The sequence below is a fragment of the Mesoplodon densirostris genome, chromosome 6 (genome assembly GCF_025265405.1).
Source record: "Mesoplodon densirostris isolate mMesDen1 chromosome 6, mMesDen1 primary haplotype, whole genome shotgun sequence".
Taxonomy (NCBI): Eukaryota; Metazoa; Chordata; class Mammalia; order Artiodactyla; family Ziphiidae; genus Mesoplodon; species Mesoplodon densirostris.
Genome location: NC_082666.1, coordinates 8,912,312 through 8,937,295, shown reverse-complemented (window position 1 = coordinate 8,937,295; position 24,984 = coordinate 8,912,312). Strand labels below are relative to the sequence as shown.

The following is a 24,984-nucleotide window of genomic DNA, read 5'->3' as shown; positions in this document are numbered from 1 at the left end:
AACTTTTCCAGAAGCCCCACTCAATGACTTCTATAATACGTATTATGGGCTAGAAGTTGGTCACATGCCTATGCCTAGTCCAACTACTGGCTAATGAGAATGAGTTTACCACGAAGAGTCTGGACCAATTATGAGTCATTCCCTCCGGTCGGGGTGGAGCTTTTCCTAGGGGTTCCCGTCATAGTGCTTGCCACACCGAGGGCACTGGTTCTTTCAGTGGACACTTACTGAGCATCCACTACGAGCCAAAGGCTCTGTGGAGGCACAAAAGGATTTGACACAATCTCTGCTAGATAAGCTGAGATAGGTCAAAGGGTTTAGGACTCGGTATCCCCTCAATTCTCAGCGGTGGCCCTATAGCCCCTAATGCAGATTGACCTGCTCCAGGTTATACTGCGCAGCCGCCGGCTCTCTGTGAGCACGCTCCTGACGCCCCGCCCCAAACGCGAGTCCCGCATGCGCACATCGCTTTCTCTCTGACGCACCCCCGGAAGCACTGGCAGTTTTGGTGGGGGCTGGACCGGGAAGCGTTTCCGGGGGCGGGAGGCGCAGGCTGAGGCGGTCGCGGCGGCGACGGCTTGAACGGGCCTGGCGCCAGCGGCGGCGGAAAGTATCCCAGCGGTGGGCTATGTGAGCGTCGAGGACTTGGCAGGTACGTCGGAGTCTGGACAACGGGTAGCAAGGGGGCAGGAAGGGAAACCGGAGAGGAATAAGGGCTTCTCTGCAGGTCGAGGCGCGCGCACCGCTGGCACCGCCAGGCCCATTACGCCGACCGGGATGCTGAAGCCGCGCGCGGGCCGTTGGAGTCCCGGCACCCCGGGTCCGACCCCTGCGGTCTCCGGCCAGCCCGGCGTGCGTACAGCGACCCCAAGGCCCCTGAGGCAGCATTTCGCCCAAGGTCACCCCGCGGTGGCGGACCTCAGCGGGCCAGAGCGCTTAGAGATCCTGCCCCCCCGTCAGTCCGCCCGCCGGCCTTTCGGGGGCGCCGGGTGGGCGCGGCTTAGCGGCCTCGGGATCGAGTCAAGGCCGGGAGAAAGACTACGCCGGGACTTCGCTGATATCTGCCTCTGTTTACCTCTGTGTTTCACCTTTTTTGTTGTCTGTGTCACCTGTTGTCTACCTGCCCTTTTTGCCTCTCACCTCGGCTCCTGTCAATTTTGTATTTCTCTCCACTTTGTCTCTCTCGAACTCATCTCTGAGTATCTGGACCCTGTCTTTATTTCTGTTTCCATCTTGCTTCTGTGTCTCTTGACCATGTGTTTCCCTTTTAGTCCTTAACTCTCATTCATGGCCTGCCTGTCGGTCCAGCTCTTTGCCCATCTGTGTTTCTCTCTCTCTCTCTGCCAGTCGTGTGTCCTTCCGTCTTGTTTCTGCCTCTCCTAACTGGGTTTCTCTGGGCGGGCCTGCCCTGACCTCTGAGCCATGGAAGGTGACTCATGACCCTGTGAAGCTTCCTGCACAGGTGACAATGTCAGCGACTAGACTGCCGTCTGACCTCAGCTCTGACAGGTGTCGCCCAGCCTAAGTGTCAGGGTGCAGGAGCTCCTGGAGGACAGAGAGCAGGCCATCTCAGGGCCAAAGTAGCTTGATGAATCCTTGCTTTTTCTTACCGTGGTTTTTCAGGCCTGCCCAGCTCCCTACTTCCCTTTGCTCCATCCACCTGGCCTCCAGGGTTCTAAAGAGCCTGCTTTCTGAGTTACAGCTGCGTAACCAGGCCTGTCTCCAGGCTAAGGAAGGATCTGAGATCCTCTGCCCCTTGGGGCTCATGGAACAGTAGCAGAATTTCTGGGAGAGCTGTATGCTTAGTTCAGAGATTGTGTCACTGTGTACAGTTAACTTATGAGAAACATAATAATTTGGGGTTCTTCATTCTTTGCTTTACAAAAGTATTCACCGGAGAAATAAGCCAGACACAAAAGAACAGATATTGTATGAGTCCACATATATGAGGTATCTAAAATAGGCAAATTCATGGAGACAGAAAGTGGAGTATAGTTTACCAAGGGCTGAGTGGGAGGAGGGCGTGGAGAGTTTAATGGTTACAGAGTTTTAGTTTGGGATTATAAAAAAGTTCTGCAAATGGATAATGGTGATGGTTGCACAACAACATAAATGTACTTAATGCCACTAATAGTACACTTTAAATGGTTAAAATGGTAAATTTCATGTTAGGTATATTTTTACCCAAAAAAATTGCTAAGTGTAGATTCCTGGAACTAACAAGCTCTATGAAAAATGTGACTTTAAAAATTCATTCTGTAGCTTTTAGGAACATTTAGTTGAACTTACGTTTCTTGATGCCTGCTCTCCACAGCCAAGGTCCTTAGAAAAGGAGTTTGGTTGAAAGAATTTAGTTTAAAATTTCTACTTGTAGCAGGTTCCCACCCTGGCTGTGCCTCCATATTCATTGGATTCAGTGCAGGAATCTGCTACACAAGCAGAAAATTTGAGGAAGATTTTAACTTTTCACATGAAGAAAACTCTTAGGGTTGGAAAAATAATCTTTTTATTATAATAATGAAAAATTGTGTTATTTTCTTGTGTGTTTTCTGATGGGGGAGGCCTTTGTTTTATGTTCTCTCATCTAAGTTATCGGTTTGTTTGTAAGCTAGTTTATCAAGGTTTCTTATAACGTGTAGCAGCAGAATTACTACCATATTGAATCCTAGATACCATCGATTATTTTATGTACCACCAAAGGAAGAGAAAACACTGCCATTTAAGCTTTTACATAACGCTTCTTTACATTTTTAAACTTATTTAGACTTTTTTTTTTTTTGGTTGCGCCGGGTCTTAGTCGGGGCGGGCGGGCTCCTTAGTTGCAGCATGCGAACTCTCAGCCTCGGCATGCACGTGGAATCTAGTTCCCCCACCAGGGACTGAACCCAAGCCCCCTGCATTGGGAGCGCGGAGTCCAAATCACTGCACCACCAGGGAAGTCCCTAGACATTTTAAAATGATACTCTAGTGTATGTGTAAAAAGAAGAAAAGTGAAATAAATTGGTTAAAATGTTCATTAACCTTCTTAACCTTCCTACTCTTGAATACTTTTCAATTCAGAGTTGCATCCGTGCTTTTCCACAGTGTCATCTTTTGTGCCATCAGAAACGTTGATGAGGCTCTCAGGAATGCTCTATCATTGTCTTAGGCAGAGACAACTGTTATAACTTCCACCTGGATATCACATGCTAATTTCAGAAATTTTAAAATGTGAAAAAAATGTGCCTCTTATAATCAGTTGAATATAGTTCTATATTATTTTCATGAACTTTTCCTTTTTACCTTATTTATGTTTGCAATTAGAATAGAAAGAAACTTTTGTCTTATTTGTAACATACTGAGGAAAAACTTTTATTTTGTTGGTATGTAGAACATACATACCAGCAAGTGCTGTTTCTTCCTTCTGCTTTCTTGATTGAGCTTCTTATCCGGAATTCTAATGAATATGAGGGTGCAGTTAAAAACATTTCCTTGGCTTTATTGTAACGTAATGGCAGGATGACTGATAAGTGGGGAGTTAGTGGTTAGAACAATAACTTCTCTTTTGAATTTCAAAGAATTTACCACAATGGACCATTTGCCCTGAAGTGTTTAAGTAAACATTCAGCTGTGGCATGAATCAAACTTCACAAAGTAGGTAGCTTGTTTTTTAAAAATCCTAAAATAGGTTTTACTAAGTTCTTTGGCTACAGTGTTCCAATTAGAAAATATAGGGGTATTGATTGATAATGGTCTGGAGGCCAAAAACACTTTTGCAAAGGATAGTTTAATTCTGCAAAATTACATAGGTATCGACCAGTGTTGGTTTCCTATTTTTGACAGATGTACCATGGTAATACAAGATGTTAACATTAAAAGAAAACTGGCTGACAGTCATATGGGAACTCAACATTTTTTACAACTTTTCTGTAAAACTAAAATTATCCCGTAATTAAAAGTTTATTTAAAAAATACAAAGGCAGAAGCTAAGAAGGTGCAGAAACAAAGCTAATATAACCAAAAAATATCAATCGTGATTAATTTTCTTTCTGCCACTCACCCACAAGTATAGTATTTATTAGCAAGGCACTGGTACACAGTGAATAGCATCAGCATCTCTTACATTTTCAACGTGATTTTTCTTTTCAGAAATCAATGTGATTTTAATTTGAAACAAAACTAAGAAATGAGTTCCTCTTCCTCGTTCATTCATACTGCTTTTTGATGGTCATGGCATAAGGAACTTTATCCCAGGAATACAACTTTGCATTAGGTAAGCTATAAACTTGCTAAAAATGCAGTGTTTTAAATTATTTACTAAAATGGTTTCTTTTTCAGTAAAAAAATAATAATGTAGTTGTATTTAATTGCCCTAGACCGGAAAGGTTCTTTTACTTCTCTTCTGAGGAGTATATATTGCACATTTTAAGGCCAATCACTGCCATACTTTGTACTGTTAGAGCATTTAAATTCCAAGAAATTTTCTGCTAAGTGACTTTTTTTTTTTAACTTAGGAAAATATTAGATTTGGAATTACGCTTCTGTTTAAGTCCTGACATACCACTTCTGAGATATTGTGACCTTGGACAGATCTTTTAACCTTCTTGAGCTTTAGTTTAACTCGTGAGTGTGATGATACAGGGGTATTGCCAGACCCAAGTTTACATAGTCTGCTTTGTGAACTGTGAAGCATTTGACTAAAGTATTTTTGTACGCATGGGGTGTTGGTATTATTTTACATTTGTGCCAGTCTAGAGATTTACTAAAGTAATATTTACTGTACTAAAATGTGCTCTCTACAGTAAGCATGCAAATTACCATGTGCCGTGATTAAGAAATCTCTGGAGGGCTTCAAGAAAAGTCACTCGTGGGTCGGCTTCCCTATTATATTGTTGTCCTCTGTGTTTTTAGGGTATGTAATTGGTATTTAAATAGTGTATAAAACTTGACATACAATTCCTCAGCTGAATAATAAATACAGGCTACTTTTTTTTTTTTTTTTTTTTTTTCTTTTTGCGGTATGTGGGCCTCTCACTGTTGTGGCCTCTCCCGTTGCGGAGCACAGGCTCCGGATGCGCATGCCCAGCGGCCATGGCTCACGGGCCCAGCCGCTCCGCGGCATATGGGATCCTCCCAGACCGGGGCACGAACCCGTATCCCCTGCATCGGCAGGCGGACTCTTAACCACTGCGCCACCAGGGAGGCCCCAGGCTACTTTTAAACTCGTCAGAGTTGGAAGGGATCTTGGAGGTCATCTAGTTCAGTGATTCTTTTTATTATTATTATTAATTTATTTTATTTTGGCTGTGTTGGTTCTTTGTTGCTGCGCACGGGCTTTTCTCTAGTTGCGCCGAGCGGGCTACTCTTCATTGGGGTGTGCGGGCTTGTCATTGCGGTGGCTTCTCTTGTTGCGGAGCGCAGGGTCTAGGCACGTGGGCTTCAGTAGTTGTGGTGCACCGGCTTAGTTGCTCTGCAGCATGTGGGATCTTCCCAGACCAGGGCTCAAACCCGTGTCCCCTGCATTGGCAGGTACATTCTTGGCCACTGCACCACCAGGGAGGCCCTAGTTCAGTGATTCTTTAATATTTACCCTTTGTCCTCTTCTTTAAAAAAAAAAAGCCAGGTAATCTCAGTGAACAATGGAAGGAGTTAGCTGGTATTGGTGTGTTTGTTTTAGAACTGTTACTATTGGATTTTTTTTTTGTTAACTTTGCAATGTGACATATAAAATTGCTAGTACTTCATTAAATCTGAAGAGGGTGAATAATTTGCTCTGGAGTTTATGAATGTGTTGTACATTGTAGATTGTTTCAGGTATTTATTTGTGAAAATACTCATCTTTACTTTCCATACTGTCTCATCTCTCAGACTGTATTGGGCCTGAGCAAGTGTTTTGAATTTAAATTCCAGGTTCACTGCTTACTGGTTATATGACCTTAGGCAAGTAGTTTAGCCTCTTTGTCTGTTTCTTATTCTGTACAATAGGAATAAAAAATATCTATCGAGTGGGTTGTTATGAGGATTAAATGAGAATACAAAAAGCGCTTTGCACAGAGTCTGTTACAATACATGCGCTAAATACGTGGTAGATGCTGTTACCTCTCCTACTAATTATGACATTTTCCTAGTTACCCAGTTGGGATCGGTAACTAGTTTACCTTGCATCACTCTATTTTTTACTATTTGTTTATTTGTTTGTTTGTTTGTTTGTTTGTTTGTGATACGCGGGCCTCTCACTGTTGTGGCCTCTCCCTGTTGCGGCCTCTCCTGTTGCGGAGCACAGGCTCCGGACGTGCAGGCTCAGCAGCCATGGCTCACGGGCCCAGCCGCTCCACGGCATGTGGGATCCTCCCAGACCGGGGCACAAACCCATGTCCCCTGCATCGGCAGGCGGACTATCAACCACTGCGCCACCAGGGAAGCCCCATCACTCTATTTTTTAAAACTTTTTTATTGAGACATAATTCATAGGTAGTTAAGAGGGTTTTTTTTTAGTATATTTAATGGGTTGTATACCCGTCACCACAACTTAATATTAGAATATTTGTCTCCCCTTTAAAAAAAAAACCAATTTGCAGTCACTCCTCGCCCTGTGGTTCCTTGCAGCCGCTGATTTACTTTTTGTCTCTGGATTTCCCTATTCTGGACATTTCATATAAATGAAATCACACAAGATTTAGCCTTTTGTGTCTCACTTCTTTCATTTGGCACAGTGTTTCAAGGCTCAGCCATGTTGTCGTATCTATCAATACTTCATTCTTTTTTATTGCCGAAAGAATGGCATAATACATATAGTATGTAATAAAATGGAATAATATTCCATTTTATAGAGATACCACATTCTATTTATCCAGTCATCAGCTGAGGACATTTGAGTTGGTTCCACTTTTTGGCCATTATGAATAATGCTGTTATAGACATTCACGGTTAAGTTTTCTGTGGACATCATATGTTTTCATTTCTCTTGGGTATATACCTAAGAGTAGAATTGTTGAGTTACGTGATAACTCTGTTTAACTTTTTGAGGAGCTGTCAAACTGTTTTCCAAAGTGGCTGCCCCGTTTTACATTCCCACCAGCAATGTATAAGGGTTCTAATCGTTCCATATCCTCTCCAACACTTGTTAGTGTCTGTCTTATATATCATAGCCATCCAAGTGGGTGAAAAGTGATGTCTCATTGTAGTTTCGATTTTCATTTCCCTAATGAATAATGATATTGAACATCTTTTGTATGCTCTTTTGTATATCTTCTTTGGGGAAATGTCTATTCAAATCCTTTAACCATTTTTCAATTGGGTAGTCTTTTTATTATTGAATTTTAAGAGTTCTTTATGTATTCTGGATACAAGTCACTTATCAATTATATGATTTGAATATATTTTCTCCCATGTTGTAGGTTATCTTTTTTTTTTAATAGATCTTTATTGGAGTATAATTTCTTCACAATACTGTGTTAGTTTCTGTTGTACACCAAAGTGAATCAGCCATATGCATGCATATATACCCATTATCCCCTCCCTCTTGAGCCTCCCTCCCATCCTCCCTATCCCACCCCTCTAGGTCATTGAAAAGCACCGAGCTGATCTCCCTGTGCTATGCTGCTGCTTCCCACTAGCTAATTATTTTACATTCGGTAGTCTTTTCATTTTCTTGATAGTATTATGTGTATCTTGGGCTACTCTTGCATCTTCCTGCCTACCCAGTCAGTTAGTCCCATCAATTCTGTTTTCCATACCCACTGTTACTTTCGTTGCCTCAAACCTAGAGCATATTTACTGAAATCTTAGAATTGACCTTTATTTCAGACTTGCTCCTGCTTTAGGACCATCAACAGATTATCCTTTCTGAACATATTTCACAGCATGTCACACAGAAGTTTTCAATGCTGCCTGCAGTGCCCACATTTAAAGCTCAAACTCGGGGCTTCCCTGGTGGCGAAGTGGTTGAGAGTCCACCTGCCGATGCAGGGGACACGGGTTCGTGCCCCGGTCTGGGAAGATCCCACATGCCGCGGAGCGGCTGGGCCCATGAGCCATGGCCGCTGAGCCTGTGCGTCCGGAGCCTGTGCTCCGCACTGTGTCACACTCATAATACATTCAACCTACAAGAGATTAAAATAAACCAGAATGCCATGTGGTTTATAATGTTTCTTTCTGTGTTAATAAGTGAGATAGGCTTACAGTTTTTTCTTTGTTGTCCAGTTTTTTTTTGTTTGTTTTGTTTTTGCGGTATGCGGGCCTCTCACTGTTGTGGCCTCTCCCGTTGCGGAGCACAGGCTCCGGACGCGCAGGCTCAGCGGCCATGGCTCACGGGCCCAGCCACTCCGCGGCATGTGGGATCTTCCCAGACCAGGGCACGAACCCGTGTCCCCTACATCGGCAGTCGGACTCTCAACCACTGTGCCACCAGGAAAGCCCCGAGGCTTGTTTTTAAGCTTTGTTTAATGGGACCAGAATTGCATTTTGTCTAGGGCTAATTTGTCCCCACTGCTGAGGCAAGACTCTTCTGAATACTCAAGGCTTTACACTCAGGCAAGTTTTCTTCTATTAAATATTTTATTTGATTATTCCTTCTACTCCATTTGTTTTGTTATTTCTTTCAAGGACGCTAATTAGCCATATGTTGGATCTCTATTCTCTGTTCTCCTGTTCTGTTATCTTCTCCCTTGCTGTTTTCATATTTTTATCCTCCTCCTGCATAAAAGTTCCTCAAAGTGCCTTCCACATCATTGATTCCATTTTCTATAGTTGCAATTCTGCTCCTTATTGCCTGTTTAAATTTTTGCTCTATTTTAGTTTCCTTACATCTTGTCTTTAATTCAGTGGCTCTTTTTTTCATATCATTCTACTGTTTTGTCTTATCTTCCTTAAACTTCATTCATGGAGACTGCGTTTTCATGTTTGTGGAAATCAGTTTAAAAATGCTGTCTAAACTGTACTGTTTGTTTACACTTTACTATTTTCTTTTTCTTGGTTATTGTAGAATCTATTTACAGACCCCATTTATTTACAGAATAAAACTATGTTGGGAAACATTTTGTTCAGGTCTGAAAATTTCCCCCTTTTTGGGCAGATTATTTTGGGGTCCTTCACTGTCTACCTGAATGCTGTTATAATCAACTCTTAGCTCTTTTGCTGGAGGATGGGCTGACTATATGGACACCAGGGTTAGCTTGAGTAAAATGGCTGGGGCTGGAGGCTAGGTCTGAGGCACTGTTAAGAGAGTTTGAGCACTTCCTTCTGTGTTGGTGAAATTGTTTTACCAGGGGCCTATTTTTGTCTCTTTGGCCCAGCTGGCAAAGGATGGGCTATGTTTTTGCCTCCTTCCTGGAGCTACCCTCTCGTATCAAGTCTTTAAAAGTTTTCTGCTGAGGCAGTGTGCAACCTTTGGTATCCCAATGCAGCCATCTCTGAATGTTGCCAGTATGCAAGACCTTTCCTGTGGTCTGCCCTGGCTTTTCAGCTGCAGGCCTTCCAGATGAACAGGTATCCATTGGTCCTCTGTCAGGATTACTGCTACCAGAATTGCCTGGTATAGCAGGTGGAGTTGCCAGGTCAGTGTCTCCCTTTATCCTGGCCCCATCTCCACTATATCCTTAATTAAAATTTGTTGCATATAGATAACTCTGATCCCAACTTTTCAGGCTAGTTTTTCTGTATTTCTTAGATTTTTTGGTTAGGATGTAGTAGATGGGAAGAATTATATGCTGCTCTCAAGTCTTCCTCTTACCCTGGTGACACCAAAATTTATAGTGACAGGATATATAACTTTAGAGTATACCAGGTTCCCGCCTCTGAATTCCTCTTGACTTTGTAACTCTTTTGTGGTACTTTTATCAGGCTTTGCGTTGAATAACAGGGTTGTATGCGTGTTTTTTTATCTCCCTACCAGATTATAAGCTCTGGACAGTGACATTCCTTCATCATCTTAGAAATCTCCCACAGTACTTTGCATATAGTGTTTTATGTTGTAGGTTTTTTTAAAAAAATTTTTTAGTGAGTTAATTACTTTTATGAAACTCTTAACAATTGAAATGGCAACTGTACTATTAATATAGGTCACAACTGCCTGTGAGTTTGTAAATATTGCTTATATAGCAGGAAAACCAGTAGGAGAGGGGGAATATGTAGAAATGCGACATTCACTCAAATTTAAGGGTAGAAGTCAGGTACTTACTAAATTACAAAGACTGTTACCACCTTGACACAGTTAAAAATAAAGTTACATGACTTTTTTTCCAGTTTGTTTTTTTTTCATGTGTGGTAAAAAATAAATATCATTCAGGGGGCTTCCCTGGTGGCGCAGTGGTTGAGAATCTGCCTGGTAGTGCAGGGGACACGGGTTCGAGCCCTGGTCTGGGAGGATCCCACATGCCGCGGAGCAACTAGGCTCATGAGCCACAACTACTGAGCCTGCACGTCTGGAGCCTGTGCTCTGCAACAAGAGAGGCCGCGATGGTGAGAGGCCCGCACACCGCGATGAAGAGTGGCCCCCGCTTGCCAAAACTAGAGAAGGCCCTCGCACAGAAATGAAGACCCAACACAGCAAAAATAAAATAAATTAATAAATAAACTTCTACCCCCAACATCTAAAATAATAATAATAATAATAAATATCATTCGATTTGCCACTTTAACCATTTTCAGGTGTACAATTTAGTGACATTAATTATACCCCAGTGTTGTGCAATCAGCACCACTTTCTAGTTCCAAAATATTTTCGTCACCCCAAATAGAAACTCTATCCATTAAGCAATAACTCCCCATTTCTCACTCACCTGAGCCCCTGGTAACCTCTAATCTACTTTCTCTGAATTTGCCTATTCTAGATATTTCACATAAGTAGAATTATACATTTGTACTTTGCGTCTGGCTTACATAAATGTTTAGCATGTTGTTTTAGTGTAACGTTTGCAGTGTTCATCCATGTTGCAGCATATATCAGAGCTTCATTCCTCTCTGTTTGTGTTCTCTATGTGTCTTTTCAGTATAATTGATTTATAATATTGTTAAAGTCCTCTATTTCCTTATAGATCTTCTGTCCTATTTTTCTATCCATTATTGAAAGTGAGGTATTGAAGTCTCCACCTGTTTTGTAGATGTGTATGTTTCTCTCTTCAATTCTGTTCATATATATTTCTTTTGTTAGGTGCATGTATGTTTTGTTTTGTTTTTATTTTTTATTTATTTATTTATTTGTGGCTGTGTTGGGTCCTTGTTGCTGCGCGTGGGCTTTCTCTAGTTGTAGCGAGCGGGGGCTACTCTTCGTTGCAGTGCGTGGGCTTCTCATTGCGGTGGTTTCTCGTTGCAGAGTGTGAGCTCTAGGCATGCGGGCTTCAGTAGTTGTGGCTTTCAGGCTCTAGAGCGCAGGCTCAGTAGTTGTGGCGCACCGGCTTAGTTGCTCAGTGGGATCTTCCCAGAACAGGGATTGAACCTGTGTCCCCTGCATTGGCAGGCAGATTCTTATACACTGTGGCACCAGGGAAGCCCTAGGTACATATATGTTTTTAATTATCATGTATTCTTGATAGAGTGATCCTTTTTGACTTAAAATCTATTTTGTCTGATAATAATATAGTCACCGCAGCTCCTTCTGTTTCTCTTTGCGTGACATACCTTTTCCATTATTTTACTTTCAACATCTTTGTGCCTTTGTATCTAAAGTGAGTCTCTTATAGACAACATATAGATAAACCATGTTTTTTTATCCATTCTGCCAGTCTCTTGCCTTTTAATTGGAGAGCTTAATCCGTTTACATTTGAAGTAATTTACTGATAAAGGAGGATTTACTTCTACCATTTATTTCTAGCTATCTTCTGTGTATCTTACATGTTTTTTGTTCCTCAACTCCTCCCTTACTGCTTTTTAACTGAGATTTTTGTTTTGTTTTTGTATACAGTTTTGATTCCCTTCTTTCCTTTTCATGTATATTTTTAGTTATCTTCCTAGTAGTTACCTTGAGGTTTACAAGTAACCTCTTAAACTTAGCTGGTTCCAATAGTGTGTGAACACTGCTCCTCTGCGTCTCCATCCCTCCCTCTTCATATTGTGATTGTCACTGATTACATCTTAATACATTGTGTGCCTGATAACGTAGATTTATAATTATCGTTTTATTCATTTGTCTTTTAAATCATTCAGGAAAAAAAGAGGAGTTGTAAACCCAAAGTATAATATCAGCTCTTATATTTACCTATGCTGTTACCTTTATCAGTAGTCTTTATTCCTTCATATGGCTTTGAATTACCATCTAGTTTTCTTTTTTTGTTTTTTTTTGCGGTACGCGGGCCCCTCACTGCTGTGGCCTCTCCCGTTGCAGAGCACAGGCTCCGGACGCACAGGCTCAGCGGCCATGGCTCACGGGCCCAGCTGCTCCGGGGCATGTGGGATCTTCCCGGACCAGGGCACGAATCCGTGTCCCGTGCATCGGCAGGTGGACTCTCAACCACTGCGCCACCAAGGAAGCCCTCTAGTGTTCTTTTATCTCAGCCTGAAGGACGCCTTTATCGTTTCTTGTAGAGGAAACCTATTAGTAACAAACACCCTTAGCTTTTGTTTATCTGGGAGTGTCTTAATTTCTCCTTCATTCTTGAAAGGATAGTTTTGCGGGTGTAGAGTTCCTGGTTGACAGATCTTTATCCTAGCACTTTAAATATGTCGTTCACTGCCTTCTGAGTGCCGTGGTTTCTGATGAGCAGTTAGCTGTTGGTCTTACTGAGGATCCCTTTTGTGTGATGAGTGGCTTCTTTCTTGCTGCTTTCAAGATTCTCCATTGTCTTTGGCTTTCCACTATTTGACTTACAGTGTATCTCATGTGGATCTCTTTAATTTTATCTCCTTGGAGTTAAGCTTCTTGGATGTGTGAGGTTTATGTCTTTCATCAAATTCAGGAAGTTTTCAATCATTATATAATTTAATATCTTTTCTATTCTTTTTTCTCCTTCTGAGACTCTGATTTGCATGTTGGTATATTTGGTTTTCCATAGGTACCTCAGATTGTGTTTCTTTTTCTTCACTCCTAATACTCCTCAGACTGGATGTTTCAATTGCTTTACATTTGAGTTTGATGAATTTTTTTCCTTTTGCCTGCTTAAATCTGCCATTGGACTCCTTATTATGAATTTTTAATTTCATCTTGTATTTGTTTCCTTGGTCTGCCATAATAAAATACCACAGGCTAGGTGACCTAAGCAACAAAAATTTATTTTTTCAGAATTTTAGAGGCTAGAAGTCTGAGATCAAAATGTTGGCAGATTTGGTTCCTCCTGAGGCCTTTCTCTTTGGCTTGCAGGTGCCAGCATTTCACTGTGTCTTCACATTGCACGCATGCCTGATGTCTCTCTGTACAAATTTCATTTCTTATAAGAATACCAGTCAGCTTGGATTAGGTCCCACCCTAACAACCTCGTTTTAACTTAATTACCTTTTTAAAGGCCCTAAATCCAAATATAGTCACATTCTGGAGTACTGGGGATTAGGGCTTTAACATAGGAATTTTGGAAGGATACAGCTCAGCCCATAATACAGCTGTTACGCTTTTCAGCTCCAGGGTTTCTATTTGGTTACATTTTATAATTTCTGTCTGTTTATTGCCATTGTTCTGATTTTCTTTAGTTCCTTGTCCATAGTTTTCTTTAACAATTTGAGCATATCCAAGACAGTTGACTTTAACAGCTTTGACTAGGACTTAACAATGTCTGGAATTCTTCAAGGATAGTTTCTAATTCTTTTTTTCCTGTGAATGTACCTTGTTTTCCTTTTTCTTTGTATACTTTGTAATTTTTGGTTCAGAACTGGATATTTTTAGTATTCTAATGTGGTAGCTCTTGAAATCAGATTCTTCCCCTCCTAGGGGATTTTTTTTTTGTTTCTTGTTGATGGCTGCAGTTGTCTGTATGGTGATTTTTTTCTAAACTGTTTTGCAAAGTCTGTATTCCTTGTTGCATGTAGTCACGGAAGTTTCTGTTGCTTTATCTGTGTGATAGGCTGTGTCCTGACAGAGATTTCCTTAAATATTTGGGCCCAAGGAATGGGGAGTGGTGTTTGCATTTTAAAATCTTCCGATGGATGCTACTGGGAAAACCACTGCAGCCTGAGGGGGCCAAGAAAAAGCTTGTGTGGGCTGGCCAGACTGGCCAAGATGCAAAACCCCAAATTTTTGGACAGTGTTGTTCTTGCCACCCTGGCATCAGCCAGGCACTCTTGGAAATTGGGCCACTGTCCTGCAAATTGTGGCGGAGCCGAGGAATGGGGATTATTGCTGGTTTGCAGCACGCTGCTCTCTTAACGAGGTTTAGCAGCCTCTTCTTTCATCGAGCATTGCATTGGTTGCTGTCTGATCAGATTCCAGAGTTCAGAAATGGTTTATTCTGATCATTTTAACAGTTTACTAGTTGTTTTAGTGGAGGGATTGACACCTAAAGCTTCCTACTCCACCATTTTCTCTAACATCGCTTATGGCGTTTATTTTTATAGAACTGTTTTTAAAAGCCTTATCTCGGTCACATAAAATTCCACAACAGATATTTGAAATCTTGAGGAAAAGATGAGTTATTCAATAAATACTGTAGGAAAAACAGGCTTGCCATTTTGGAGGGGAAAGGAAAAACTAGATCCTAACCTTCTCCTTATACCAAAGTAAACTCTTTGCATATTAAAGGTTTAAATGCCTTTTTAAAAAATGGTGCCAGGAATAAAACCTAAACAATTCTTTTTACTTTATAAAATTAATCTTGGAGTCAGGAATGCCTTTGTATGTCTAACACAAAATCCTGGGGCCACAAAAGCAAAGATTGGATAATTTACACAAATTTCGAAGTTAATCTGAATTTACAAAAATCAGTAAGATGAATTGCTCAATTTATTTGAGCAAAGGATATGACTGATAATATATAGCAAAACCAAATGACCAGTAAACATGATAGAATATCAGTCTCATTCATAATGAAAGAAATGTTGATCAAAACAGTGAATCATGGATTATTCACTTAGGAGATTTGCAAACTTTTTGCCTTGCTTGATAAAGTCCAGCATTGGTAAGGGTGTAGGGGAGTAGACACTGTCATTTACTGTTGGTAGGAGTGTGACTTGGTGCAACCTTTTTGGAAATTAGTTATATACGTATATATACATATATGAATGTCAAACGCATAGTCCTTTGACCCAGCAGTTCCACTGGTAGAGATTACCCTATAGCTTTTTCCAAGGATATGCCAAGATAGTCATAATTTCAAAAACCCAGACAATTGAAATTCTGTAAGAAGAGAACTGATTAAATTATCATACATCCACATAGGAGAAAGCTGTATAGCCATTAAGCAGAATGAGTTACCTCTTTTTATGCTAATGTGGTGTCTTAGTCCATTCGGGCTACCATAACAAAGTGTCATAGACTGGGTGGCTTATAAACAACAGAAATTTATTTCTCAGAGTTCTGGAGGCTGAGAAGTCCAAGGTCAAGGTGCCAGCAGATTTGGCTTCTGGCGAGGGCCCACTCACTAGTTCATAGACAGCTGTTTTCACTGTGTCCTCATATGGCCAAAGGGACAAGGGAGTTCTCTGTTGTCTCTTTCATAAGGGACTAATGAATCTAATTAATCCCATTCGGGAGGCTCTGCCCTCATGACCTAATCATCCCCCAAAGCAAACACCATCACATTGGGGTAGGGTTTCAACATATGTATTTGGGGGGACATAATCAGTTTATAGTATGTCAGATGTTCTACAAGATACATTGAGTGACAAAAGCTAAGTACAGAATAGAACGTAGGTAATGAGCCCATTTGGGTAGGAATTTTTAAAGGATGTATATGATTTATTCTGATATATGTGCAGAGAAGTTTCTAGAAGTATATACAGGAGTTTGTTAATGGTGATTTCCTTCCGGGGGAGGTGGGGGACTAGGAGTAAATGGTGGAGAGATTTTTTTTTTAACAGCTTTTTTGTAAATTTTTTTATGCGTGTGTTTTATTCCCCCCTTCCTTTTTTCAAATAGCTAAAATCAAAATTCTTTACTGATGAGAGCAGAGAATCCAGATGTAGTTCTCAGAATATACATACCTCTAGTCTATATACATTTATGTAGTTAACTTTTCCTTTTGAAATTACAAATATCTAAATAATTTATTTCCTGGTCTTATTTTTTTGTTTTAAATTATTATGCAATGTGTTAAGAGCTATAAACCATAAATTAACACTTCATTCTGAAAACACTGCCTTACCTCTTAAAATTATTAATGACTAATCTGGTATTTTAGCATCTTCTTAGAAGAGGCAGTGACGTGATAGGAAAAATAGCATAGGCTTTGGAGTCATAGAGACCTAGATTTCAAATTCTAACGTAATAAAAACTAGCTTTTATTTTAGCCTTAGGAAAGTTACTTGAAATAGTGAACTTAAGAATGTCAGTCCCCTACGTTTGCAGGGTCGTTACAAAGATTAGGTGAAAAAAGGTGTACAGTTCCTGGTATTGGGTTGGCCAGAAATTTCCATGTTACAGAGAAACCCAAACAAACTTTGGCCAACGCAGTATATAGTAATTACTCAGGAAACATTAGTTTCTTCTCTTGGCATCTCTCCCTATCTCTGAAAGATAACTTTCAACCTTTGTTGGGTTATCTGCTTCTTTTATCTCATACTTAGAAAATCTGGTATTTAGCAATGTTTAGATATGGTATTAGACCTAGGTGACAAATAGCACCAATAAATCTGTTGAGTTTTCTGGTTTGTTTTAATTTACTATGGAATTATGGGGCCTGAGCCTGCTGCAGAGTTGATCTTGTTGATCACTCTTGTTAGGAATTGTCTCTAATGCTTGACTTATCCCACAAAATATATTTACAATCCCTTATAAGGCAATCCCTTAACCTTTGTTATAACTTTATTTTCAGATTGAGTTCATTCAGTAACAGGGACAGTATTTACTATCCTCTTTGTTCTATAACTTTTTAAACAATTTGGAGATCACCCGATAGAATACCTTGCCTTGCCATTTCGTTCTGCTTCACATTATGAGAAGCTCTTAAAGGACTAAAATGCTGACAGCAACTAGAGAAACCCATATTGTTTGGGACCTCGGCGAGTTCACTCCTGTGGTGCTGAAGGACCAAAGGCCTGACTGTTCTGGCCCCACCTCTTCAGCCCCCTGCCCCCTTAGTAGGTTCTAGCCTGGTGGTTTCCTTGCAGTTCCTTGCAGTTCCTTGCAGTTACCATGATCATTTCTGCCTGAGAGCCTTCACCTGTGCTTTTCCTTTTTTCCACAATTCCTTCCTCACCCCAACTTGTCAAATGTAGGTTGAATCTGAGGCCTCTTAAAAATTCTGTCGTTTGGAATAGGTATTGTGTTTGTTTTGACTAGAAATATTTACTTTGTTTTACTTGAGATTTATATAGCTTACAAATATCTCTGGATTCTATTTTCCCACTCATAGACACAGACAGTATCAAGAATTAATACCATAAAGAATGGTGGCTGGTTCCTGCTTTTGGCACACTCGCACCTGCAAACCTTGCTCTGGGGAATGAATGCTCCACCCACCATGCCCACAGGCCAGGGGACTTTATGGAACTGTGGAACTTGTCTTAGTTTTCTTAGTGATCAATAAGTTTCTCTTTGGGCTGGAATTAGTACTAATATTTCTTTCTCTTGTAGCACCAAACAAGATTTGTGATGAAATGGAGCCTGGAACAAACTCTTTTCGAGTAGAATTTCCTGATTTTTCCAGCACCATTCTGCAGAAACTGAACCAGCAGCGCCAGCAAGGACAATTATGTGATGTCTCCATTGTTGTCCAAGGCCACATTTTCCGAGCACACAAAGCCGTTCTTGCTGCCAGTTCACCCTACTTTTGTGACCAGGTACTCCTGAAAAACAGCAGGAGGATTGTTTTGCCTGATGTGATGAACCCCAGAGTGTTTGAGAACATTCTCCTATCAAGTTACACGGGACGTCTAGTAATGCCTGCTCCAGAAATTGTTAGTTACTTAACAGCAGCAAGCTTCCTCCAGATGTGGCATGTGGTAGACAAATGCACTGAGGTTTTAGAAGGAAACCCTACAGTCCTTTGTCAGAAGCTAAATCATGGCAGTGACCACCAGTCTCCCAGCAGCAGTAGTTACAATGGCCTGGTAGAGAGCTTTGAGCTGGGCTCTGGGGGCCATGCGGATTTCCCCAAAGCCCAGGAACTGAGGGACGGAGAGAATGAAGAGGAGAGCACCAAAGACGAGCTGTCATCTCAGCTCACCGAGCATGAATACCTTCCTAGCAACTCGTCCACGGAGCATGACCGGCTGAGCACTGAGATGGCAAGCCAGGATGGGGAGGAGGGGGCCAGCGACAGTGCCGAGTTCCACTACACCCGGCCCATGTACAGCAAGCCCAGCATAATGGCTCACAAACGCTGGATCCATGTGAAGCCTGAGCGCTTTGAGCAAGCGTGCGAGGGCATGGATGTGCATGCATCCTACGATGAGCACCAGGTCACAGAGTCCATCAGCACCATGCAGACGGAGCACTCGGTCCAGCCCTCGGGAGTAGAGGAAGACTTTCACGTCGGGGAAAAGAAAGGGGAAGCAGAGTTCGATGAGCAGGCTGACGAAAGCAATTACGACGAGCAGGTGGACTTCTATGGCTCTTCCATGGAGGAGTTTTCCGGAGAGAGGTCGGATGGGAATCTCATTGGGCACAGGCAGGAGGCTGCCCTAGCAACAGGCTACAGTGAGAATATTGAAATGGTAACAGGGATTAAAGAAGAAGCTTCCCACCTAGGATTCTCAGCCACCGACAAGCTGTATCCTTGTCAGTGTGGGAAAAGTTTCACTCACAAGAGTCAGAGAGATCGACACATGAGCATGCACCTTGGTCTTCGGCCTTACGGCTGTGGTGTCTGTGGTAAGAAATTCAAAATGAAGCATCATCTCGTGGGCCACATGAAAATTCACACAGGCATAAAGCCATATGAGTGTAATATCTGTGCAAAGAGGTTTATGTGGAGGGACAGTTTCCACAGGCATGTGACTTCTTGTACCAAGTCCTACGAAGCTGCAAAGGCTGAGCAGAATACGACTGAGGCTAACTAAAAATAGGATCTGGCCCTTGAGTGGCAGGCACAAAAATAAACTATGGTAATTATGCAAATCTGGGCACAGATGATGCGTGCTACTTGCTATTATGAGAGAAGCTTAAAAAAAAGGAAGATATTTCTGAAAGACCAGCTCTAAGTAGGCCAATTAAAAAATCTTAATTCTTCAAATTTGTGTGTTCCAGGCCTGGAGTGGGTAATGGGGATAAGCTAGCCCCCCTCACACCTGGCAAGGTAAACCTTCAGGCCCATTGTGAATGAGGCCGGTGGACTTGGTGATAGCGACACCTGCACTTGGAATTGGACTCCAACCCACCAGCTCCATTTCAGGTGGCAGCAGGTTTTGATCACTCGTTATTACAAGGTCACATTGGAATTTCACTTTGCTCTTACTATAGGTACTTAGGTCACGTGGGTTTGTTTTGGTAGCTGCTTCACTGAACGAAATGCTACTTACGTAATAGCTACAAACAATGTGATTCCTAGGATCCTAAGTTGATTAACAGAGCTCTCTTACCTAGGTTTATTCTTTCTAAAGGGTATTTTAGCCAAAACTATGGAGATACTAAGAGGGTGACATTCTAAGTAAGAAACAAATAACTTATGGTACAAGCTTCAAATTCTGTAAGATGCCACTGTCACAATGTGTTTCAGACTCTTGATAAGTCAGAGTTTTATATTTTAGTACTAACATTTAGTTTAAACAACTGTTTCTAATTGTAATTCTCTAGGGTGCCAGACATAGGTATTTCTAACTGGTTTGCTGTCCCAAATCCCGTTTAATTGTAGCATCCACACAGTGGGATCTGCTCTGTGGCTAGTAGACATCTAGCCTGCTTTGACTCTCTGACCACGGTACCATTGGCTGCTCCAGCCGATTCACTCTGTCTTAGATGATGGTGCTTCCTGAAGAGGTCAGTCAATGACCACAGTTACTGGGAAGGAGCCAGCGGTCACGGCTGAGAGTTACCTATGAACTTCAGGAGCTAATAGAGTGCTACAGTGACACTACAACTGTCAGAATGCGAGCAGCCGAGTAGCCGAATTTTGAGTGTCAGCTTATACTTGGGCGGGGCACGTTGTGGGGTACAATTACCCAAGAAAAGAGGAGTCTTGAAAATACACTGGCGGGGGAGATACTCATAGAGGGGTACACTGAGCTAATCCTCCTGGCTCTTTAGGAGTGCTGGAATGTGTTTTAAAAGCCAGAAAGAAAGAGTCCTAATTTTAGGAAGTAGTCCACAGATTCATGCACTCGTATTATGGATAAAGCTGCGTAAGTTTACAAGTCTACATAGCTATATCTACCAAAAAAACAAGAAAAGCAGCTATTCTGAGACCTTTTCTGAGGATCACCCAGAGGTTTTAGGTTAAAAAAGAAGCATGTTCAGGCTGTTTTAAGCTGTGTGACATACCTGAAGTTGTCACCAGGGTAGGGACAGGGTGCTACTGTTACGTTAACTTTTCCGTAAACTTACCGGCTTATTATTTCTTAGTGGAAACATTTTTTCCTTAAAATAAAAATAACTTTTCTTGGATTTGGGGTGAAATTTTGTTCTAAGAGTTTGGCTTTGCTCTGAAGTGGGAGACTTTGCTGGCAATGGCCTCTGATCCTCAAGCTCCTACCATCAAGGCATTTACTTGTTAAATGTTGTTTGGAAAGGGGAAGGAAAGACTTACTTACCAGTTAACTCTTGTAATCGAGGTTACAAAACAGGGATGTATTCATTAACACTGTATCATTCTCGATATATAAAAAGCACTTTGTATTTAAAACTTTGTTATAAATATATATATATATATATATATATATATTGATTTTTTAACCTAGAAACTAGATATTACCTCTTGGTTGTTTGCCACATTAATATCTTCTTCTCTTAGTGTTGAAACTTCACCAGTTAACAGTCATTTCTCTGTGTACCTAACAGAGAATATAGAGGTGACTTACAATCAAGCTCAGTTGCTCCTTCTCTTTTTCTCACGTTAGAAGCAATGGGTTTTAGGTATGATCCTAGCCTTTATATGTGAGGAGAAATTGTTGTATTACTCCTACTAATTTCAGTACTAAGGCAGTGAAGTCATTTTGTTCTGCCAAAAGCTGATCACCCTCTCCCATGGTTATCAGCAAACCATTTTCTGCCTGTTTGGAAGGTTTGATGTACTGGTTTCTATTAAAGATTATATTCACATGAGTGTTGGGACATTTGGGAAGAAGAGTCTGAGAGGTAAAATTAAAATATTCTGGAAAAATCATGGTCCTTCAGTTATGTTGAGATCAGCACAGCACCCCGTCATGAGTAACAGTGAGGAAGAGCTCTTGTTCAGCCAGGACTACTGGGCAGCTCTTCGGTGGTAGTTTTGGAAGCAGTCAGTTGTGCTGGGACTTATTTAATGTGTTATGAAGAGAGGGATATCTTTTATTGAACTCCTTTATTGTACATCAGCTACTAAATGTAGAATATAAAATGTAAGTTCCTCACATCTGCAGTTTAAAGCTTTTTATGATAGTGGGGGTTTTGTAAAAATTAGAGTTGCTAATCAGGTCAGCCAGACCCTGTGAGGTGGCTGGGCATCTGAAATGCTGGCCGTGTTCAGAGAGGCGGGGAAAGAGGATTGCCTTAGTTTGGATGTTAAAAGTGAATGTTTATAAACTTTGCTTTTAGGATTAGGAGATCATACTGTATTACTACCTTTTTTTTTTTTTTCCTGCCCACCCTGGGTTGGATAGATAGTCTCTCTCCTTACCCTCAGTACAGCTTTAGAAAATCTTTATCCTTCCCATTGAGTTTGGATAGCAGGGGGTTAACATTTCCAAACAGTCTTTCAGGGATCTTGTCAATGGCCTACAACCAAGGTATTTGTCCCCTACTTTGAGTCTTAACTGTGGTTTTTCTCCAATCCCAGTGGGACGGGGCTTCAAGGCACCACCAGTGGTATTTAATATTAGTACGTATGCTATGCCTTTAATTTTAGATACACACATTGCAATAATCCACTTGGTAAAGTAGGTATCACCGTCTAACTGAGGAAGGACTACGATAGCCTTTCCTCAACTGTGGAGGGCTGTCCTCTGGCACTCTCGGACCCCAGCCTGTTGATTCTGATTTCTAGATCTCACTTTCCTCCAGTCTCTTCTTTTGGCCACTACTTTCAAAGAGTCTGCCCAAAAGGGTCTCCTCCGTTCTAGTGGGCATTTGCTGAACTAAACTGACCCTAAGCTGACTTCTAGCTGTTTGGGAAAGCTGCTTAGTCTCAGTGGTCTTCCCACGGAGGCACACACCTCCTCAAGCTGCTGTAGAAGTGAAGTTGGGGCAGAGCAGGAGCAACAACACTGTGCTTTCCCTGAGGAAGAGGCTTTGCTGCAGCCCCCTGGGGGAGGCTGGCGAGGATGCCGTCACACCAAAGCCAGGTGTTTGCTTTTATACGGTCTCCGATAATTAGGAATGCTGAAAACCAAGCAACATATATCCGCGGCCTCACCCCCCAGCCCTCTGGGCCACACTAATTTTGTGATTTAGGTTGCTTTCATGGGTGACTAACTTTGTTCAGTGAAACCAGGGTGTGTGTGTGTTTGGGTTTTTTCTTTGCTACTTATGTGTTTAAAGGTACATGTTTCTTATTTCAAATCTCTACTGATAGTGCCCTATGGGAAGATGCTGGAACACATTTTGCAAATGTGACTTTTTTTTTTTTAGTTTTTTGTTTTAGTTTTGCTTGAAGCCTGTGTCATAATGTCAGTTGCTGCTGCCTTCTTTCCTTTTATGAGGTTCCCAATGTTTCTTCTAGAAAATTACTTTATTTATGCAAGTCAGGTGACTTAGACCACAAAACCATTTGATGATAAATAGATTATCATTAGGTGCATATCTTATTGATATTTTGTGAAATGTTATGCCTGTGTTGCAAAAGTTGAATAGTTTTGTCTTTATATATTGCTGTCTTCAGTGTACAGCATGGTTTTACTTAATTGAATGTTACTGTTTAATACTTTCTTCTTATAGAAGAGACCACGGCCTTTTGTATGACATGTTTTAATAAATGTTATCTGTCAACTTTGTAAAAGTTTTGTTTTTCACTGTGGATCTATGACCACATGTCTTTGTTTTCATTCTGGCTTTTGCCACCTGAGAATAAAAGTTATATCGTGGCCTTTTGACAAGTAAATGCCAAATAGACAGCCCGATCAAATGGGTAGCGAGTGATCATTTGCTGTGTCAGGCATTTATGACGATTAACTCACTTAAACCCCCACCAGCCCCATCAGGGATTTAGGTGTGCTGGTTATTCTCTGTTTGCTCCTCCAGATTCCCTCCCCACCTTGGGCTTCGCTTTGGAGGCTTGCCTCTATGGACCCGTCCTTCTGGCTTCTGGTTAGGATCTACCAGAGACACGCTGGGAGGAGCTTGGCGGATGGGAGGAGAAAGAAGGCAGGGCCTTCACTCGCCTGGCTCCTTTCTGCCAGGTGTGGGTGGACAGCAGATGGGCTCCTCTGCCAAGGCCCCAGCTCTTCTGTCAGGCAGCTTCAGGGCTGGGTAGCAACACCCTTCTCTTGTCCTTTCAAGCTGAGGGTTGGTCCTGACTCCCTGTCTTGCCGGCCCTCGGGGGCTTAAGTGTCCTCATAGGAGTTCCTTAACCCTGCCCGTACCCTTTGTAAATAGTCCCTTATGAAACTCTCCTCAGTCCCTGCAGCTGAGTATGGATCTGTTTTCCTGCCAGAACCCCAGATGATGCCTTGGGTATACTCATTTCACATGTGAGCCTGCTGTGATTCAGAGGAGGTAGGTCTGTTACCAAAGGTGGTTCTGCGACTGTGGGGTGGAGCTGAGATTCAAAAGCAGGACTTCTGGCTACAACACACGGAGGTGGCTTTTCCACTGCTCTGTAATGCCTCCGTGCTCTTTAGATGGGTCTCTGCTTCACCTCACTTTCCCCTCCCCCACTCCCCTCCCACTCCCCTCCCCCTCCCCCACTCCCCTCCCCCTCCCCCCGCCCGCCAAGAAAACCCTCAAGAGGCAGCAGCAGTGCTCTTTAAAAGCGCCGCAGGCGCTGTGGGCCCCACGTATTTCCTAACAACAGCTCATTACCAGAGACACTGCTTGTTTTAGACCAAACTTAACCATCTTCCCACACAAACCTTCTGTTACCACTGTTTGTTGTGAGGGTTTTTTTTTCCCCTCCCCACTGCTGATTTTGAAGCCAGCTACAGATTGCCTCAGCTAGCTTAGCCATTCTCTGTATGGGAAGAAGTCCAAAAGAACCATTTCTGGCCTTTTTTTGAGGTGGGGCCGGTCCATCCTGACCAAGGGCAAACAGTTCAGGCGCTGCAGCCTGGTGACCCCTCCAACCCCTACTTTTACCCCTCCTGGGTACCCTGCTGAGGCCTCTGGTTACCTGCAGTCCAGCCCACCTAGGAAGCAGGTTTTCCCATACAGCTCCTGCAGGGGCAGAGACCTCTGTGTGTGAAGATGAGAAGCACCGTTTCTTATCAGGAGAAAGGAAAAAGATGAAGTGGCTCATTTGTATTTGGGAACAGAAGCAGGGTGGAATGTGAGGGGTGTTATCCAGATGGAGCATGTAACACCTGTGCAGTTTATTTAGATTTCCTCATAGTCAGATCAGGGACTGCTTCCCACCAAACCACCGAAGCATTTCTTGAGAACAGTCTCCGCGCCTGGGCACCTTGGAGGGTGTACAGCTCTAGAATTTGCCCACAGTCAATGGACCAGTTAGCAGGTCAGCGACAGGAAATGAGGTAAGCTTGTTGAACTTGATGTAACAGTCATTTACTATTTGGTAAGTGATTTTAAATTTATTCTTTCTCAGTGCAGAACATGAAAGATAAGAACTCCGTACCCTTCCATCTCTATCTTGTGTTCTTTTTAAGAAAACTTGCTCAGTGTCCTGTGTTTAGAGTATGGCGAA

At 42.1% G+C, this 24,984-nt stretch overlaps 1 protein-coding gene across 2 annotated transcripts; it reads left to right on the top strand.

Annotated features, from left to right (window-relative positions):
* Positions 1-544: 544 nt before the first annotated feature.
* Positions 545-23,077, top strand: ZBTB43 (zinc finger and BTB domain containing 43). 2 transcript variants are annotated; one of them, XM_060102171.1, is made up of 3 exons: positions 545-652; positions 4,129-4,252; positions 17,631-23,077. In XM_060102171.1, exon 3 carries the CDS (start codon positions 17,654-17,656, stop codon positions 19,055-19,057), a length of 1,404 nt encoding a protein of 467 aa, XP_059958154.1. In that variant the 5' UTR covers positions 545-652; positions 4,129-4,252; positions 17,631-17,653; the 3' UTR covers positions 19,058-23,077. The 2 variants fall into 2 exon arrangements, with proteins under 2 accessions (XP_059958154.1, XP_059958155.1); XM_060102172.1 differs by lacking the exon at positions 4,129-4,252.
* The last annotated feature ends 1,907 nt before the right edge of the window (positions 23,078-24,984 follow it).

Bases quoted from the DNA above. Each gene is read 5' to 3' on its own strand.
- ZBTB43 (XM_060102172.1), top strand. From the start codon at position 17,654: ATGGAGCCTGGAACAAACTCTTTTCGAGTAGAATTTCCTGATTTTTCC.